General features: G+C 40.6%; 1 protein-coding gene across 1 annotated transcript; it reads left to right on the top strand.

Annotated features, from left to right (window-relative positions):
* Positions 1-10645: 10645 nt before the first annotated feature.
* On the top strand, positions 10646-19163 carry LOC307170979 (nuclear factor 7, brain-like). Its single transcript, XM_079892317.1, has 6 exons — positions 10646-11210; positions 12094-12189; positions 12302-12532; positions 12620-12642; positions 12724-12842; positions 17094-19163. The coding sequence occupies exons 1-6, from the start codon at positions 10815-10817 to the stop codon at positions 17630-17632; spliced, it is 1404 nt and encodes a 467-aa protein (XP_079748443.1). The 5' UTR covers positions 10646-10814; the 3' UTR covers positions 17633-19163.
* The last annotated feature ends 730 nt before the right edge of the window (positions 19164-19893 follow it).

The raw sequence follows: 19893 nt of genomic DNA, 5'->3' as shown, positions 1-19893 counted from the left end.
AGAGCGCGATGGATTATAGGGCGATAGAAGATCGGTTAAATAGACTGGAGCTAAGCCGTTTAGGGCTTTATAAGTCAGTAGCAATACCTTGTAATTAATACGTGACTTTATAGGTAACCAATGTAGTGATGATAAAATTGGTGTTATATGATCATATTTTCTTGATCTAGTTAGAACTCTAGCGGCGGCATTTTGAACTAACTGTAGCTTGTTTATTGAGGATGCAGGACAACCAGCTAATAAAGCATTACAGTAATCTAGTCTCGAGGTCATGAATGCATGAACTAACTTTTCTGCATCAGAAACAGATAGCATATTACGTAGCTTAGCAATGTTTCTAAGGTGGAAAAAGGCTGTTTTTGTAACATATGAAATATGATTTTCAAAAGACAGGTTGCAGTCTAGTATAACACCCAGGTCTTTTAGTGTAGAGGATGAAGTAACAGGACATCCTACTATGTTAAAGTTGTATTGTGAGAGGTTTTGTGGGTGGTTTTTTGAACCGATAAGTATTACCTCTGTCTTGTCTGGATTCAATAAAAGAAAATTGCGCGTCATCCAATCTTTTATATCTTTAAAGGGTACATAACATGCACAGTTTCACCTAATCTCATGTTTATCTTGAGTACCTATAGAGTAGTAGTGCATCCTTAATATCTCAAAAAAGTGTTTAGTTTTATTATATTTAGAAAAGAAAAATACAGCTTTCCGATTCTCTCCGGAAAAACCCGAGGTCCTGGAGGCGGAGCTATAGAGTCAAGCGGTAGTTCTTGATTTCCAGCAAAAGACAGAAATCTGATCCAGTTGTACTTACATGAATGGGGTCTTTTATCACTGGGACCGCTCCACGTTTTAATACTGTAGCAAACGATTTGCAAATCCAGCGTCGACCTGAGCCTTGTTAATAAAACATTCGTCACTGAAACGACCAGAACACACAACCGCACTTCCTACACTCCGTTGCTGCCCCGGAAAAACAAACTGCATCCACTGTTCCTGTAACACTGGGTTCTTTGGAAAACTGAACACGGTAAGCTTTCCCTCACATCCAAAAACACACTTTTTTGGAGACATTCTTGAACAAATCCTATGCAGCGCTGCCGATGATTTCCTGTTGAAGCGCGTTGATGTGCGCGGTCTCGCTCTCCTCTAGTCGACGTGCTCGCGGGCGAGCTTTTCCGAGAGAAATGCTCATATAAGGAGTTCCACTCTTATCTACGTCATTAGATCCACGATCTAAAAAAAACAGCCGAAACTTGTACCAACCCGGAAGTAAGATTTTCAGCATAGAAATTCTCCGTTATTCGTCCAAAATATTTTTTTAAAACTTTGCCCATGTTTAGCATGAGAATCTATCTCTTTAACACTGTAAACAACTCTGAATACATGAAAAAACCATTGTACCCCCCCTTTAATACACTCTGTCAATTTGGATAATTTAGCGTTTTCATCCGGCCGTGATGAAATATATATTTGAGTGTCATCAGCATAACAATGGAAACTAATTCCATGTTTCCTTATAATATTTCCAAGTGGCAGCATATATATTGAGAATAATAGAGGGCCTAAGACAGATCCCTGCGGCACTCCATAGTTTACTGGAGTTATGATCGATTTTTCTCCATTTAAATAAACAAAATGGTAGCGGTCAGATAAATACGATCTAAACCAGCTTAATTCTTGTCCTTGAACACCAGTATAATTTTGTAGTCGATCTAAGAGTATTGTATGATCTATATTATCGAACGCAGCACTAAGATCAAGTAAAACTAGTATTGAGATACAGCCTTGGTCAGAAGCGAAAAGTAAATCATTTGTGATTTTAACGAGCGCAGTTTCAGTGCTATGATGCGGCCTGAAACCAGACTGAAACTTTTCATAGATGTCATTTTCTTGCAAGAAAGAGCCCAGTTGAGAGGACACAACTTTTTCTAGTATTTTAGACATAAAAGGTAGATTTGAAATGGGTCTATAATTTGCTAGATTATGTGGCTCTAATTGTGGTTTCTTAATGAGAGGTTTTATAACTGCCAGTTTAAATGTTCTTGGAACATAACCTAAAGATAAAGACGAGTTAATAATATTGAGGAGAGGCTCTTCCACTACAGGTAACACTTCTTTCAATAGTTTAGTTGGTATAGGATCTAATAAACATGTTGTTGTTTTAGCTGAAATGATAAGTTTATTTAACTCTTTTTGTTCTATAGTTGTAAAGCACTGTAATTGTTCTTGCGGGGTGATAATTGAGGCCGAATTATAAGGCGCGATTGAGGATTGAACGTTTACAATTGTGGTTCTGATGTTTTCTATTTTCTCAGTGAAGAACTTCATGAAATCATTACTACTAAACTGTAACAGAATATTTTGTTCAGGAGACATCTGTTTATTTGTTAGTCTAGCTACGGTGTTAAATAAGAACCTAGGATTGTTATGGTTGTTTTCTATTAGATTGCGGAGATGCTCAACCCTGGCCTCTTTTAGGGCCTTTTTATAACGTGACATACTGTCTTTCCATGCGATTCTAAAGACCTCCAAATTAGTTTTTTTTTCCATTTACGCTCTAAATTACGGGTTTCTCTCTTTAGAACATGCGTAGTATTGTTGTACCATGGTGCTTTACTTTTCTCTCTGACCTTTTTTAGTCTAATGGGTGCAACAATATCCAATGTACCAGAGAGAATGGTGCTCATAGTGCTAGTTAATTCCTCAAGTTCATCTGTTTGTTTGGGTTCACTGAGCAGCTGAGACAAATCAGATAAGCTATTTGAAAAATGATCTATGGTGGATGGAAGGATTGTTCTGCCTAATCGATAACGCGGCGCAGCATGATATATTACAGGGGTACGTAATATGCAAGTTACCATGTAATGGTCAGTGACATCTTCACTTTGTGGAATGATATCTATATCGGTTGGATCGGTTCCATGTGATATAATTAAATCGAGTGTATGATTAAAACGATGAGTTGGTCCGGTAATGTTTTGCTTAATCCCAAAGGAATTTAATAAATCTGTAAACGCAGCCCCTAGCGCATCATTTGAATTATCTACGTGGATATTAAAGTCTCCAACAATTAATGCTTTATTGAAATTAACTAATAGGTCTGAGAGAAAATCTGCAAACTCTTTTAGGAAATCAGCGTAAGGCCCAGGCGGTCTATATACGGTAGCCAAGGCTAGAGATAATAGGGATGTTTTTCTAACATCTAAGAGCGTAACATTTAGTACAAGTACTTCAAACGAAATAAACGTATAGCCCGTTTTCTGAGTAACATTGAGAATATCTCTATAGATTGTTGCAACACCGCCGCCACGACCAATCAGACGGGGTTCGTGCTTATAGGAGTATCCTGATGGAGTAGACTCATTTAGACCGAAATAATCATTTGGTTTAAGTCAGGTTTCAGTAAGGCAAAGTACATCGAAGCTATTATCTGTGACTATTTCATTTACAATAACTGCCTTAGGTGTGAGTGATCTAATGTTTAGAAGACCTAGCTTTAGAAATTGTTTTTGATTACTAATAGCAACATTTTCTGTTTTAATAACAATTAGATTTTTTCTAGATCCTGCAGTAAATTTATTATTTGATCTCACTAAACGAGGAATAGACACAGATTTTATGCAATGTTCAACACTATTTATATCAGTTAAATTGGTGCAGCAGAGACTATGATTTGGACTTTTGGTTACTAGTCAAAAGGTATTTAACGTTTTGGAGATGTTATCTGACAGAAGATCCGATCCGAATCTGCTTGGGTGTAAGCCATCAGCACGGAAAAGCCTAGGACGCTCCCAAAACAGATTCCAATTATTTACAAAGAGCAGTTTCTGCTCAGTGCACCATGACATTAACCATTCATTTAGCGCGAATAATCTACTAAACTTTTCATGACCTAGTCGGTACGTGGGAAGCGGTCCTGACACAATGATCGTTATATCAGGCGATGTGCTGTGTACCGTATCGATCAGATTCCTGAAGTCTTTTTTCAGAACTTCCGTCTGGCGCAGCCTGATGTCGTTCACCCCTGCGTGCAGGACAACAGTTCCGACGCGCTCGTTCAGAATCTCGGGAACGCGAGCGGCGATTTCAGAGACACGAGCACCAGGAAAGCAGTGACTATGCACCTTACTCTTACCTAATGTAGCGTGGACGTGCCGAACGATGGAATCGCCGATGATCACAGCATCGCGTTCGGTTTCGCGAAGAGGGGAGAAGCGGTTTTGTGTGGATATCTCGAAAACCGGGAGGGTCGGAGAGAGTTTTCTTGGTCTAGACCTGACTCGCGTCTTCCGCTGCGGAACTATCCAGGCTTCGTGGTGGCATGTTGGAGCCGGAGTGAACGAGACCATGGCTGATCGCGACCTCGACCTCGACGCTCGGTACCGATGTTGAGAAACGCACGGAGTAGACGAGGTCGGAGTCAGCGGGTTAGTAACGTTAATCTCTGATTTGTGTGCATCGGCGCGTGATGTTTCAAGAGCCAAACGCCGGTCTATCAGCTCGGCTTGTCTCACTAAAAGGTCGTGGATCTGTTTCTCAACAGCTTCCAGCTCAGACTGCACAGCGTGCAGCTCAAATGTGTCCTCACCTGCACCAAAAGGTAGGCTACTTACATCTGATATATTTGCCATTTTAACAGATGGACAGTACGTTAAGTTAGCAACGACGCTACCAGTGATGCTATCAATATTAATACTAATTTATGGCTTAAGTCTTGGAAATAATCCGTCTTTTTAGTGGTACGGGTGTGGAGTAGACGCACGATAGGTGAAAAAAAGATGTTTGTTTGTAAATGAATGCGGAGAAGACGCGTTCAGCCGTGATCCACGGACGTAACCTATAAGAGTATCCAGCGTTGGATCACTAGGCTTGAGACGCGTCTGCTCAACAGTCCGCGTTGTAACTATGAGGTGAGGAAAAGTAGAAAATGTTCGTTGTAAGTGAGTTTAAAGAGAAATCAAGAATTATAAATCAATCGATGGAGCTCCAAAGACAACAACGCGTTCAGACGCGACGCATGCGCAAGTACACATTGATGGCCTAAGACACAAAACGAGCGGTTTGTGTGAGAAAAAGCGGAGGGGATACACCGCTCTACAGTAATTTGAAAGTGATTGCAGTACCAGTTTTGGCCACAATCTTACATACGGCTCCTTTAAAGCTGCCGTCGGCAACATTTTTTTTATCATATTCAGTGAAATCGACACTATAATCTGACAGAACAACATAAATAAGGTGGTTTTAGAAAAAAAAACAAGCTTCTAACTCCACCTGGAGCGTGTTATTTGTTTTGCAAAAATCCACCGCTCCCGGATCATCGGGTCCAATCAGCGCAGGGGGGTGTGAGATCTGACTGTCAATCACAGGTCGTGCACACGCCACAGATCCCCCCTCCCTCGCGCAGACGCGCACGTTACAATATCACATGCACATGACACGCCTTAAGTTCGCCTGAAGATTGTACGAAGCGTAATGGCGGAGAGAAAATCTACTAACAAGCTTCCAATTCCTCGGTTATTGCTATCTATGGATAGATTAGCCAGGGCAGCCTACCTCCGAGTCCATGGTGTTGATCGATGCTGAAGAGATGCGCGCGTTCACAGAAAATCAGGTGCACACGCACTGATGAACACGACCTCTATGGGAGGGTGCTCGTTGCTAGTGGGGGAGGGGCATGAGAGTTGTAAACATTCAAAATTTTGGCTGTCGACCCAATCTGCCAGACTTGCCGACTGCAGCTTTAAATATGTACTGCAATAGGCCAAACCCAACTGAAGACGATAGACAGAAGATATTAACTCCAACCTAAACTAGATGAAATTTACAGTCATAAGGCCCAAGGGGCCTTTATTAGATCCAGAGCTAAGTGGATAGAGGAGGGGAAAAAAATTCAGCGTATTTCTGTGGTCTTGAAAAAAGAAGACAGAAAAAAATAGCATCAGATCCCTGATGATTGATAATAATGAAGTCACAGATGAAAAATGTATCTCTTCAGAAATCTGGAAATTCTATAGCCAGCTCTATAGTTCTAAATTTTCTAGCGTGGATTTTTTTTCCAGGATATAGCAAAACATATTCCAAAAATAGAGGATGCCCAGATAGCAACATTGTTTCGGCCCACATCCGGCCCACATTTGGAAAGATGATCTGGCCCACATGCAGCATGGAATGATGGTACTTGGGCGGACCGCTCCTGTTTGCCAGATCTGGGCCACAAGCAGGCCATAGCAATGCCACATGTCAGCCAAGAGCAAAGAAATAAACCAGAACTGGACCTTATCTGAGCCACAAAGTCTGTGTATTAAATATGGAGTCATTTCAGCCTTAATAAGCCTGTGAACAAGCAGAATCACTGAAGGAAAGAAGAGAACAGAAAAAGAAACAAGCAGAAACACAAGAACTACAGCTTACTTTAGACAAAGTCTTAGATGAAATCAACTGAAGAGAAAAGAAGACATTAAATCTGTGAAGATCTCAGCAGAGGAGGATTAAACAACTCCACAAACAGCATTACCAGCTTCACTTATTACTAACCAGACTGACTTTATTTCTGTCAGACGGCTACACAAGTTTTTATTGGGAATTAACAGAGGTTTAACTCTAATGTGTTTCATTTGAAGTCACCATAACAGTGATTAGTGTTGCCATTAGTTGGGCTCTTAACTCTTATTATATATTTTGTCTTTTTTTGGCCGCTGTGACAGTGTGTTTGTTAAACAGCAGCAAAGAAAGCTAAAGTGAAACGAGATCAGGTGATGATGGTTGCCTGTTGATGGTTTTATAATCATCATGAAATAACCTGTTTCACTGATGTCTTTGGAATCTAACAATTGTGTTGTTCCATTAATATTTTCACATCACAAACCCTGTGTTACTGCAGCATGAGATCCAGCAATATTATAACAGTCAGTTAGAAGACTTTAAAAAACATGAGCATGAAAAAGTCAGTTTAATATGACACACACAGACATGAACAATCAGCGTATGAATCTCAGCAATGATGACAATCAAAAGCGGAAGTGAATCAATCAAATCTAACTTTAGCTGGAAAATAACTTTATTAAAGAACCGCTATAAAGCCAAACCAATCTCTGATACCCTAAATTATATGTTTGTCTCTGTAAAGCTGCTTTGAAACAATCTACATTGTAAATAAAATAATAACATTAACATTATTCTCTCAACAGACATTTACATCGATAGTATGGCGTTATAATTTATTTGCTTTTGGTGTACTGTAAAGTGGGTAAAACTGTTTTTAATGGCAGGCTAGCAGATACCGTTGACTCGTGCTAGCCTACCCATATGAAAAAAACCTGCATGGTTCATATACAGCAACGATATATCTTTCTTACTTAAATCGGCCAGAATTACCTTCTGTGTTTCATATAAGGCCAATACATGTCCTATACAAAATCAGACCGATTATGGCCCCTTTCATACTAAATAGCACACATACAACTTGTAGGGGATTTTTGCGTTATATATGAATACTGTTAAAAGACTTAGAGTTTTACATGACAAAAGTATGCACATGTGTATGGAATTAGTAGAAATATATAAAACTCATATAAAATTCATATATAAATCATTTAAAGTTCTTATATTGAATCATATGCTAGTCAAATTAAAGTCATATAGAATTTATACACGTTTTGTGTCATTTGTTTATGTGTTTCATACAGATTTCATGTTTTGATGACCAACATCTGATTCACTTATGCAGTTGGCAAATTTTAAAGGGATACTCCACTTTAAAATGAAAATTCTGTCATCATATACTCACCCTCATGTTGTTTCAATCCTGTATGAATTTCTTTCTTCTGCTGAACAGAAAGGAAGATATTTAGAAGAATATCAGTAACCAGTTTCTGGTCTCATTGACTTCCATAGTATATTTTTTTCCTACTATGGAAGTCAATGGGACCAGAAACTGTCTGGTTACTGACATTCTTCTAAATATCTTCCTTTCTGTTCAGCAGAAGAAAGAAATTCATAAAGGTTAGACTCCATCCAAATAATTGGTTAGACTCCATCACCTGCCACCTGTCACGTCAGAGGTGGGGGAGGGGTGCGTTGTTTTAATTGAGTAAACTTAATTTCTTATGCGTGTTAAATATTAATAATATTGATTTTATTTAAGTAATATTTGTGGTTCTTGAAACAGATCAGTTTAATTATCCATTCTCAAATATGGTGATGGAAATTTCACAAATATATTAGCTCAGTGTATTTTAAATAAATAATTGGTTAGTCAAATACTACATTATTAATAGTGAAAAACTTCAAACTTAAATATGACTAAATTTCAGACAAAATTAATTGTTGGAGTTTTAGTCAATTATTTCGGTATGTTCAACTCAAAGTAAATGATATTCAGAGATTTTATTAAGTTAATAAAGTTAATTATTGCTATGATATTTACTAAGCCACTGAATTATTATTTAGATTTTTTAGATTTTTTTTTTATTTTACCCATAAGAATCACTTTGACATTTAGGAAAGTTTTATGTTTGTAGGTTAAGAATAGAACTGCTGTATATACCATAGTATACTGTGATGAAGTTTAGAGAAATTGTCACAAATGAAAATGAAAACAGGTGATGCAGGATTTAAAATGAAAACTAGTGATATGTGAAATATGCAACTGTATACTGTAGAATACACTCTAATAAATAATTTTGTAATTAAAATGTGTGCTTGTGTGTGTAGTTTAAATGTTGTGTTTCATCTAAGGTTGATTATACAGTATATAACCATGATTGACTACAGGCATAGGGCTCGACTCAGGACACGATAAGAGCAAGCATGAGTGAAGTACAGCCTTACACTGATTGATAAACTGCACTGTGTTTTATACACGTCCACGCTGGACATTCATATTAAATTAGCATTATTTTCCTGTTTTTACATCATGAAAATCTATATGGCTTCAGTTGTATGTAGGACATATATGACATAATATGATTAAAAATACACTAATATTATACAATTTATATATGTGGTTTTTGCAGCATATATGTCCCTTACAATATTCTGTTGGACCATATAAGAATCACAGGAGTTTTTAGCAAACCTTTTCCATATGGGTAGCACCGGCGAACTATGAAACTGGAAGGACTGGATGAAAAATGTAGAAAACTGTCTCCACTGATAAATAACACCCAGGCTAACTTGGAAATGAGGTCCGATGTCCAAAATCCTGAACCACCCCTTTAAACTGAAATCCTTAAAATCTCTGAAAGGTCCTAAAGCACAAAAAATATATGATACAACACTTCCCAACTGAGGTTAATAGCTGAACAATGACTGAATTCTCCCCTTACGTTATGTTATAATTTCTTACTGTTTTTTCTATTTAAATTTGTTTATTTGAATGTTTCTTTTTCCATTTATAAATCATCCTTAATTTTGTTACTAAGACTACATATATATTTCCTGTTTGTATTAAGAGCTGCTCCCTCTGGCTATATCTTCTCTGTATCCTATTCTGAAGAAATGGATTTTATGCAGCCATGTTTGCTTGTAAATCTTGATATTTTCAATAAAAAAAATTAAAATAAAAAAAGAATTGAATTGGGACAGCCTTCATCACTCCGCGGTGACGCAATCGGCCTTCATATGTGGCCAATCGGCCTTCAAATACGGCCTTCACAGGATGCAGCCTTCACATTGGGACACAGCTAAGATGTGTCTTGTTTTTGTTTCATTATTGCTGACAGGATCCGTTTTTTTCAGCGTTTCTGATCAGATGGGATGCATTTCCCTTTTCTGACAGTAGATGGCAGGGTTGCTCACGCTCTCACGCCACACAGTTAATAAATGTGACTATAGGCTGACAGACAAGACATAGCAGGATACTTTCGATATGAAACAAAGTCTCAGCCTTCAAATTTTGTATGTTTTATTACGAAAAAAATGCATATTGTGCATGCAATTGTGTACAAATCAATTATTAATTAACCTTTAATAATAATGTACCAGCTGACAGAGTTCACTGTGCAGTTCACCACATTAGATTTTTCTCCATGAGAAAAATGTACATATTTATGTATATCCAAATGAATAGATATTGAATCGAAATCGATTTGCAAACTCGATGCTCACTCCTGAAGCTGAACTGGAAGATGGTGATGCAAGTTTTCCTACCTGCTTAAAAAAATAAAAGAAAAAAAAAAACCTTACAAAAATGGCAGAAATAGGAAGAGTAGTATGCTAGTATGATGTTCTGAAGTCAGCAACTGATACCATCCATGCCCCCCCCCCCCCCCCACACACACACACACACACACAATGACGGTCTATCTCTAAATATATATATAAACTTATTTTGTTTTATAGTATTAAAATCTTTTATAATGTTTTTTTATGCTACAGACTCTCAATTGATTCTTTATGCAGTTCTTTGTTTCCAGAATATGCTTGAAAGCACACATAAAATAAAGATAAAACTATACATGTCAAGTCAAGTCATCTTCATTTATATTGCGCTTTTAACAATGTAGATTGTTCCAAAGCGGCTTTACAGTGATAAAAATCCAGTCTATGCATCCAGTCTGTCTTCAGAAACTCCACCCTCTTACAAAACCTAAAAGGAAGTGACTCATTATTTCTGCCTTTCCGTTTTACTGAAAGCTAAAACGAGTCAGTGTTGTGAAGAACAGAGGAGGACACATTATATTATAGCATTTTTGTCTATTTCTGAATGAAACCAGATGAGATTTTGATTGTAATTGTTATTTACTCTTTAAACCAAAGTTCAGAAAGTTAAAGTAAATTGTAGATCATTGGATCTTTTACAGGACGAGGAAATGGATTCAAAATCTGTGGAAGAGCTTTCTTGTCCTGTTTGCTGGGAAATCTTCAAGACTCCTGTTATTCTGTCCTGTAGTCACAGTTTTTGTAAAGAGTGTCTACAACAGTTCTGGAAAACTAAGAAAACTCAGGAGTGTCCTCTCTGCAGGAGAAGATCAGCAACAGCTGAACCTTTAGTTAATCTTGTGTTAAAAAACTTGTGTGATTCATTGATAAAGAAGGGAAATGAGAAACGTTCATCAGGATCTGAGGAGATCTGCAGTTTACACAGTGAGAAACTCAAACTCTTCTGTCTGGAGGACAAACAGCCTGTGTGTTTAGTGTGTATAGACTCAGAGAAACACACCAATCACACATTCAGACCCATCAGTGAAGTGCTTTCATCTTACAAGGTAAGACAAATGTCTCTGATTTCTTATGCTGAACACAGTGCTACACATAGAGTATTATTTGTGTATACAATAGACCAGTATTTATTTTTACTCACACTAAATCTCTGACTTTCTACTGATATAAAATTGACCTTTTATATTTATTTAGGGCCTAAACTTATTCATCATAAATTCGTTTCCTCGCCACAGCCAAACCATTCGAGATATCAAAAATCCGTCCGCAATTTAGTATCCTCAATGTCTTGACTTCAGGTTTGACCGAGTTTGGAGGCGATTGGATGAATTCCCTAGGAGGAATACATCAAATTCCACAGCATGCGTTTCCAAACAACCCATAATAGCCGACCTCCTGTTGGGCCGGCGTAAAACTTAGAGCACGAAAGTTATTACTTGAATCCCTCACTTTAATGTATTTTCATCATGTTGAAAAAGTTTGGTGTGAATAAAATAAAACAGTTAGGAGGAGTAGCTAAAAACTCTGAGTCTGAAATATCCAAAAAATCCACATTCAAACCAAAATATCTGACTTCCTGTTGCTTCTGAGCTAATAACTGAATTGAAATTAGAATTGAAGACCCAGACTTTGACCTTCTGATGTTCAAATCTTCTTGAATGTAACAGCATTGGCACGAAACATAGAAAATAGAAATGGGTTATTAATATTTTTTCATTAATAATATGTGATTAATTACAAGACACACCAAAAAGTGATTGATACTAACATACTTTCTCTTTCTGTATTTGTATTTGCACAACCACAAAATTACAACTACATGGATATAATAATTAAGAATTGGCCATTGCAAAAAAAACAAAAAAAAAAACAAATGTTTAAACCTCTTAGAGCTGCATAAGTTTCACAGATTTTCATCTTAACCTGTAGGAGGAATTTAATACAGCACTGAAGTCCTTACAAGACAAGCTCAAACATGGAGAAGAAATGAAGAAAAAGTGTGATAAAACTATTAAACACATCAAGGTGAGGATATAAAGAGTTAAATACTCAACAATCACACACAGAGTTTATTATTGACATTAGTGTAGTGTGTGTTCATACAGCGCTGACTGAAGTGAATGTGATTTGATTTCAGTCTCAAGCTGAGCACACAGAGCGTCAGATTAAAGAAGAGTTTGAGAAGCTTCATCAGTTTCTCGGAGACGAAGAAGAAGCTACAATCACTGCACTGAGAGAGGAAGAGGAGCAGAAGAAGCAGAGGATGAAGAAGAAGCTGGAGGAGATGAACACACACATCTCAGCTCTTTCACACACAATCAGATACATGGAGGAGATGATGAAAGACAATGACGTCTCGTTTATAAAGGTGACAAATCAATCTGGCTTCATTCTTTGTGCATAAAACAACTTGTATAGAGAGACTCATTGACAAAATGTTTTCAAACTTTTCCAGAAGTTTAAAGTCACGATGGAAAGGTGAGTGAGCTGCTCGTATCTCTTCTCTCAGTGGATCTGAACTCAAATTCACTGCAGTTCTGACTCCTGAATGTTCCTCAGAGTCCAGATCTCACAGCCGGATCCACGGATGAGTTCTGGAGCTTTGATTCATGTGTCGCGTTATCTGGGTAACCTGCCGTTCAGAGTCTGGAAGAAGATGCTGGAAACTGTCCAACACAGTGAGTCTCAGCAGATTTGACACCAGTGCAGAAGATAGTTCAGATATAAACACACACAACATCAACATTTGATAGAAATATATGTAATAATCACTTGAATTTCTAAGTGAATCTGAACTGTATTTCAGAAAATCATCAGATCATACAGCGAACTCATAATGAAAAGTCTATTCCTCATGGTCTATATTTATGTATTATGATACAATAGTGTTTATTGATGATATTAAAAAAAAGCCTCAATCAATTATGACAGTAACTGAGAGACCATTGTTAAGATAATGTCACGGGGTGACAACATGGGTCACTGATGGCGACAGAAGGAGTAGACCCCTTATCACCACCCAGACGCTCCCAACGGGACACCCGGGGGCAACCTCCCGAAAGGTATGGTGACTGGGTCTCTGCACCTAGGTTCTAGGGACTAGAACCCAACAGTGGGGGAGAATGTCACGGGGTGACAACATGCAGAAGGAGAGGAACCTCTGCAACGGATAGTGTTTCCCTTGGGGAGTGTTTCCGGTGTGACACCCAAAGAGAAAGCTGGTTCCGGACTCAGTTGTAAATAATGGTAATCCAGGGATTGATGAGTGAAATCGGTTTCAGGTGTGTGATGGGAGGAATTTGAGCTGGCGATTGGGACGCGTGTCCAGTGGGAGGACTATAAAGGTTCATTGTGGCCAACAGGAGAGGAGAAGAGGCGGGGGAGAGCGACATCCTGTACAGGCTTCCGGCTGGGGTTGAAACGAACGTGTTCAAGGAGAGCAGCGAGGATCGGATGTGAAACTGGCGTCTTTCTGAGATTGAAATCTGAGATTGAAATCCGCGAACCCCTAACGCCGTTGAGTTAAGTGACGCTTATTGCTGATATTATGAGATGGTCAATGTCTCTCCTGATCTCTACGTCACCGTGAGCTTGCTCCGATACTCTCTACCAGATAAAACAGGCTCTCTATGATGCTTTGAATGGCTTGATCGAGTATTTGAACTACTGCCTATTTGTTGTACTGATTTATTGCTTTCAGTCTGGCTCATTATTTTTGCCCTGCTCACCACACAGCAGCCACTCTGCCTAGTCCAGCTTCTGAGAGCCGCGGCCTGGATTCGGTGCATGCACCCTAATCATCGTGAGTCTTGTGATTTGCAGTGTTTGATATTGAAGTGATCACGTTGGGAAAATTTGTACTGTTTGTAGTGAGTGCACGAGTGCTTGGATTTTGTATTGTTGTTTGCACTAGTAGTTCCAGCTGAGCTGACTCTCATGATCTGGGCACTGTGTTATTGAGCCGAACTATCTCTGAGTGTGTCATACAGCGCTGTGCTGACGTAACATCCCACTGTCTGAAACTCTGCTGGAGAGAACGTGGAACTGCTGTATGGATGCTGGTCTGCCTACTGCCTGAGCCTCTACTGGTGAGAGTGAGAATCCTCTGTGCTGTGTTACTGATCTGAACTATCTCTGAGTGTGTCATACAGCGCTGTGCTGACGCAATCTCCTGCTGTCTGAAACTCTGCTGGAGAGAACGTGAAACTGCTGTATGGACGCTGGACTGCCTACTGTCCGAGCCCTCGCTGAAAAGAACGAGAACCCGCTGTGCCGACGCCAGCCTCCTACTGCCTGAGCCCTTATTGGTGAGAGTGAGAATCCTCTGTGCTGTGTTATTGTTCTGAACTACTTCTGAGTGTTTCCTGCGACGCTGTGCGGACACCGCCTCTTGCTGTCTGAGCCTCCGCTGAAGAGGACGAGAACCCGCTGTGCGGACACCCGCCTCCTACTGTCTGAGCCTCCGCTGAAGAGAACGAGAACCCGCTGTGCCAATGCCAGCCTTTTACTGCCTGGGCCTCTGTTGAAGAGAACGAAAACTTGCTGTGCTAACGCCAGCCTCTTACTGTCCGAGTCTCTGTTGAAGAGAACGAAAACCTGCTGTGCTGACACCGCCTCTTACTGTCTGAGCCTCCGCTGAAGAGGACGAGAACTCGCTGGGCTGACGCCCGCCTCCTACTGTCTGAGTCTCCGCTGAAGAGAACGAGAACCCGCTGTGCCAACGCCAGCATCCTACTGTCCAAGCCTCTGTTGAGGAGAACGAGAACCCGCTGTGCCAACGCCAGCCTCCTACTGTCCAAGCCTCTTTTGAGGAGAACGAGAACCCGCTGTGCCAACGCCAGCCTCCTACTGTCCAAGCCTCTGTTGAGGAGAACGGGAACCCGCCGTGCCCACGCCAGCCTCTTACTGCCCGAGCCTCTGTTGAAGCGGCTCGGGAGAACGAAAATCTGCTGTGCTGACACGGCTCTTACCGTCTGAGCCTCTGCTGAAGAGGACGAGAACTCGCTGGGCTGACGCTCGACTCCTACTGTCTGAGCCTCCGCTGAAGAGAACGAGAACCCGCTGTGCCAACGCCAGCCTCCTACTGTCCGAGCCTCTGTTAAAGAGAATGAAACCCTGCTGTGTTGACACTGCCTCTTACTGTCTGAGCCTCTGCTGAAGAGAACAAAAACCCGCTGTGCTGACTTTTACTAGATGTTTTGATCCAATAAAAAGATAAACTTTTTACGCTATTTCTAGTGTCTAGCCTTTTGTGTCCTACGGTTCGTTCCTCAGGGTGGTACGCAAACTAGGGGTGGCGGCTCTCTAGCGCCCACCCTGGCCTGTGACATTTGGCGTAGTCGGCAGGGTTCCGCCTGAGTTTGAGCGACCGTGGACCTTCAAATGGCGGACGAAGGAATAGCATTAAAAGGACCAGCAGTCCCAGCAGTTCGCCCCCAAGTCATGCCAGTCTTTATGGGTGCCCCTTGGGCGCAAAGGTTCGGAGGACCAGGATCGGAGTTAAGTCTTCAGGAGTGGAAGACGCAGACTGAGTATTTGGCAGGCTTACAAGGGTTGAGTGAGCAGCAGAAATTACAGTTTGTTCTGGGTTCGCTCGAGGGTGACACCAAGAGAGAAGTCCAAGCCACGCCAGGAGCTTCACGAGCCAATGCAAAAGCTGTTTTTGACTTCTTGACCAGGCTATATGGTGATGCCACCCCGGTGGCTGCCCTCAGCACCCAGTTTTTCAACTGTAGGCAGGGACCCGGGCAAACTCTGCGTTCATTCTCCTTACGGTTGCGGGAGCAGTTCACTCCGCTGAAGAGAACGAAAACTTGCTGTGCCAATGCCAGCCTCTTACTGTCCGAGCCTCTGTTAAAGAGAACGAAACCCTGCTGTGTTGACACTGCCTCTTACTGTCTGAGCCTCCGCTGAAGAGAACGAGAACCCGCTGTGCTGACTTTTACTAGATGTTTTGATCCAATAAAAAGATAACCTTTTTATGCTATTCCTAGTGTCTAGCCTTTTGTGTCCTACGGTTCGCACCTCAGGGTGGTACGCAAACTAGGGGTGGCGGCTCTCTAGCGCCCACCCCGGCCTGTGACAATAACATAATTTATGATTTCTTTCAACAAAGTCTTTATTTGTGTTTTACATTTATATTTCTAATACGAGAACCCGCTGTGCCAACACCAGCCTCCTACTGTCCGAGCCTCTGTTGAGGAGAACGAGAACCCGCCGTGCCCTCGCCAGCCTCTTACTGCCCGAGCCTCTGTTGAAGAGAACGAAAACTTGCTGTGCCAACGCCAGACTCTTACTCTCCGAGCATCTGTTGAAGAGAACGAAAACTTGCTGTGCCAACGCCAGCCTCTTACTGTCCGAGCCTCTGAAGAGAACGAAAATCTGCTGTGCTGACACCGCCTCTTACTGTCTGAGCCTCTGCTGAAGAGGACGAGAACTCGCTGGGCTGACACCCACCTCCTACTGTCTGAGCCTCCGCTGAAGAGCACGAGAACCCGCTGTGCCAACGCCAGCCTCCTACTCTCCGAGCCTCTGTTGAAGAGAACGAAAACTTGCTGTGCCAACGCCAGCCTCTTACTGTCCGAGCCTCTGTTAAAGAGAATGAAACCCTGCTGTGTTGACACTGCCTCTTACTGTCTGAGCCTCTGCTGAAGAGAACGAGAACCTGCTATGCTGACTTTTACTAGATGTTTTGATCCAATAAAAAGATAACCTTTTTACGCCATTCCTAGTGTCTAGCCTTTTGTGTCCTACGGTTCGCTCCTCAGGGTGGTACGCAAACTAGGGGTGGCGGCTCTCTAGCGCCCACCCCGGCCTGTGACAATAACATAATTTATGATTTCTTTCAACAAAGTGTTTATTTGTGTTTTACATTTATATTTCTAATACATCATTTTTCATCCTCTAATCTGATGTTATTCTCTTTGCAGCTCCGTTGACTCTGGATCCAAACACAGCAAATCCTCATCTCACACTCTCTGCTGATCTGACCAGTGTGTTGTACAGTCGTGTAGGTAAAACACTTCCTGATAATCCAGAGAGGATTGATGAGTATGCATGTGTCCTGGGATCTGAGGGCTTTAACTCAGGAACACACTGCTGGGATGTGGAGGTTGGAGACAATACACTCTGGATTCTTGGAATAACCACAGCATCAAACCAAAGGAAGGGAGATTTCTTTGACTCTAATGTCTGGCGTGTGCGATACATGAACAGCAAATACACCTCACAATCCCCAGAACAACCCGTCACTGTCTTTACTGTTGAACAGAAGCTTCAGCGTGTGAGAGTTCAGCTGGACTATGACAGAGGAACAGTGTCATTCTCTGATCCTGTAACTAACACACATTTACTCACATTCACATCCACCTTCAATGACACAGTCTTTCCATTCTTATATAATCGCTGCACAACTCCTCTGAGGATCTTACCAGTTAAACTGTTTATTACAGCAGAAAATCACAGTTAAATCTGATTCTGCTTCTAGATTAATTCAGTTTTGCAAATTATGCTTCAATAGCACCACTGTAATCAAAGGGTCTCACTGATCAATCACACTTATATGTAAAATTTAGAGCCAACCTAACCCTTGTGTGTCCTTAAGGACATTTTTGTCTGAAAATGTCATGTGTTAATACCAACTTCATCCATTTTGGCACAAGTGTTTATTTTTATTGGAATTTTCTTATTTTACTCTCATCTTTTTCTTTCATGAATCAATTGTACACTAGTAACACAACATATTTACACTCAGGACCTTATGGACAAAAAATACTACATTTAAATAACTACATTTCTTTGTTTTCTTTTTTTATCACAGGGCCATTTAACAAACATTTAACATTTTTATTCTGTTGGGAAAGATACAAAATTTAAATTTGGACTTTTTCACAAGATGGCGCCATTTTCTCAGGTTTGGCCTATAAAGCAAATACTCGCTTTATTCATGTTTTCTTCTTCTGCGTATTTGCTTATCAATTGGATAAATGATGCCGTTATAATTCTAATTATAAGACTGGGGGTAAAACCAGTACTGATTACCAGGGCCCCAAGGGGAGAGAAGGGCCCTTGAAAAGTCTGGAATATATTTTATTTTACCTGGATATTTATATTTCCTAATTAAATTTCATAATGAATGTCAGATGAAATGTAAAGTTGGTGCATTGGCTGAATAACTTGGTTGATTGACTGGTCCCACCCCTTGCTAATGCGCCAAATGGTTTAGTCCATCTGCACGCATTTTGTTTATGTTTGTTAGTTGAGCATCTGGGGCCTATACCATGAAGCCGGTTTAGGTGGCTAGCCTGCTATGTTTCAGTTTAGTTTCCGCCAACCCTGGGTTTTAGGTACTATGAAAGTAGCTTGGCTTTAATCGGTGTTCGTTGCCATGGTATCTTACGCTGCACGGCTAACCTGCTCCGGGGCAGGTTATGTTCTGGATTCAAGATCTCAGACTGAAGTTTGACCAATCAGCTGAGAGCAAAGAAACATATAGGTGACGTAACTTATTCCCAGTGTCTGTTACAATGACTTCACCTTTTCTTCCAAATCCGGTGGACATCTTAGCGCAAATTGTTTGACGAGCACTTCGTAGAGAAAGAGTTTTTAGCCAGACAAAATCCCCTTGCCTTTCCTGATAGTTAGGCTACTTGTATGAAAGATACAGATTTTCCGCGGAAGGAATGTCTTATCTTTGCAAACTTCTTGAGCCGCACATAAAGAATTTAACACGTCGAATTCATGCACTTACTGTACCGCAAATGGTATTGCGTTGCGTTTTTTTGCAAGCGGTACATACTTGCACGGTGGGTGACGCACAGAAGCTAGGGGAAAACACGGTTTGTCTAACCATTCGCAAGGTGGTCCTCGCTCTGCAGGAGTACATGAATAGTTTCATTAATAGTGTTCCCCAGACATTTATTGACCATGTCCATAAAAGAGGGCTTTTATAAAATTGCCGGTAAGATATATTGATAGGGTGACATCACATGAACACGTTTTGTTTTTTTTTTTCTTCAAAAAGCAAATTTCACAAATGTACTATACAATATAATACATGTTAAGAATTATTTTAAATCTTTATTATTATTCTGTTAATCTTATGATAGGATTCCCTAGAGTCATTGCAACATGTATGCAGTCTATTGCTCCAATCTCCACTGCTCTAGGGGAATATGAGGCAGATTATGCTAATAAGAAGTCCTATCACAGCCTTAATGTTCAGGTAGAGATGATGTGAATATGTGAGATGATTATTTTCTGTGAGATGAATCTTTAAATTAATAGTAACATTAACAGATATAACAATGATCTACTAAACATTTCATCTGCAGACGACTTGTGGTCATGAACGTATGATCACAAGTTTGGATGCCAAATGGCCTGGCTCCAGTGCTTGTCTCACAAATTGTCCGTGAGTCTGTGTTGTGTCAGCACAAAACACTGTTAATTTGAACTGAGATAGAAAAACCTACACAATAACCCCCTATCATGACCCTCAGACAGGGCCACAGCCCCACTTCAATGTGGCCCTCAGTAAAACCAGAGTGAAGATAGAGATGACCTTTGGCATCCTAAAGGCACATTTCAACTGTGTTCGGCCCTTAAGAGTCACCAGAGCGGGCATCACAGATAGTGGCTGCATGTGCCATTCTGCACAATATAGCCACCATTAGAAAGGAGCGAGAAACACCACAAAACCAGCTTTTCCCCGATGAAACTGACCCGATC

This window comes from Squalius cephalus (genome assembly GCF_949319135.1).
Source record: "Squalius cephalus genome assembly, chromosome: 14".
Lineage (NCBI taxonomy): Eukaryota > Metazoa > Chordata > Actinopteri > Cypriniformes > Leuciscidae > Squalius > Squalius cephalus.
This window is presented reverse-complemented; position numbering and strand designations above follow the sequence as displayed.

Coding starts and splice junctions, on each gene's coding strand:
- LOC307170979 (XM_079892317.1), top strand. CDS start 10,815: ATGGATTCAAAATCTGTGGAAGAGCTTTCTTGTCCTGTTTGCTGGGAA. Junction 11,211..12,093: donor AAGTGCTTTCATCTTACAAG/GTAAGACAAATG, acceptor CTTAACCTGTAG/GAGGAATTTAATACAGCACT. Junction 12,533..12,619: donor ATGACGTCTCGTTTATAAAG/GTGACAAATCAA, acceptor AAACTTTTCCAG/AAGTTTAAAGTCACGATGGA.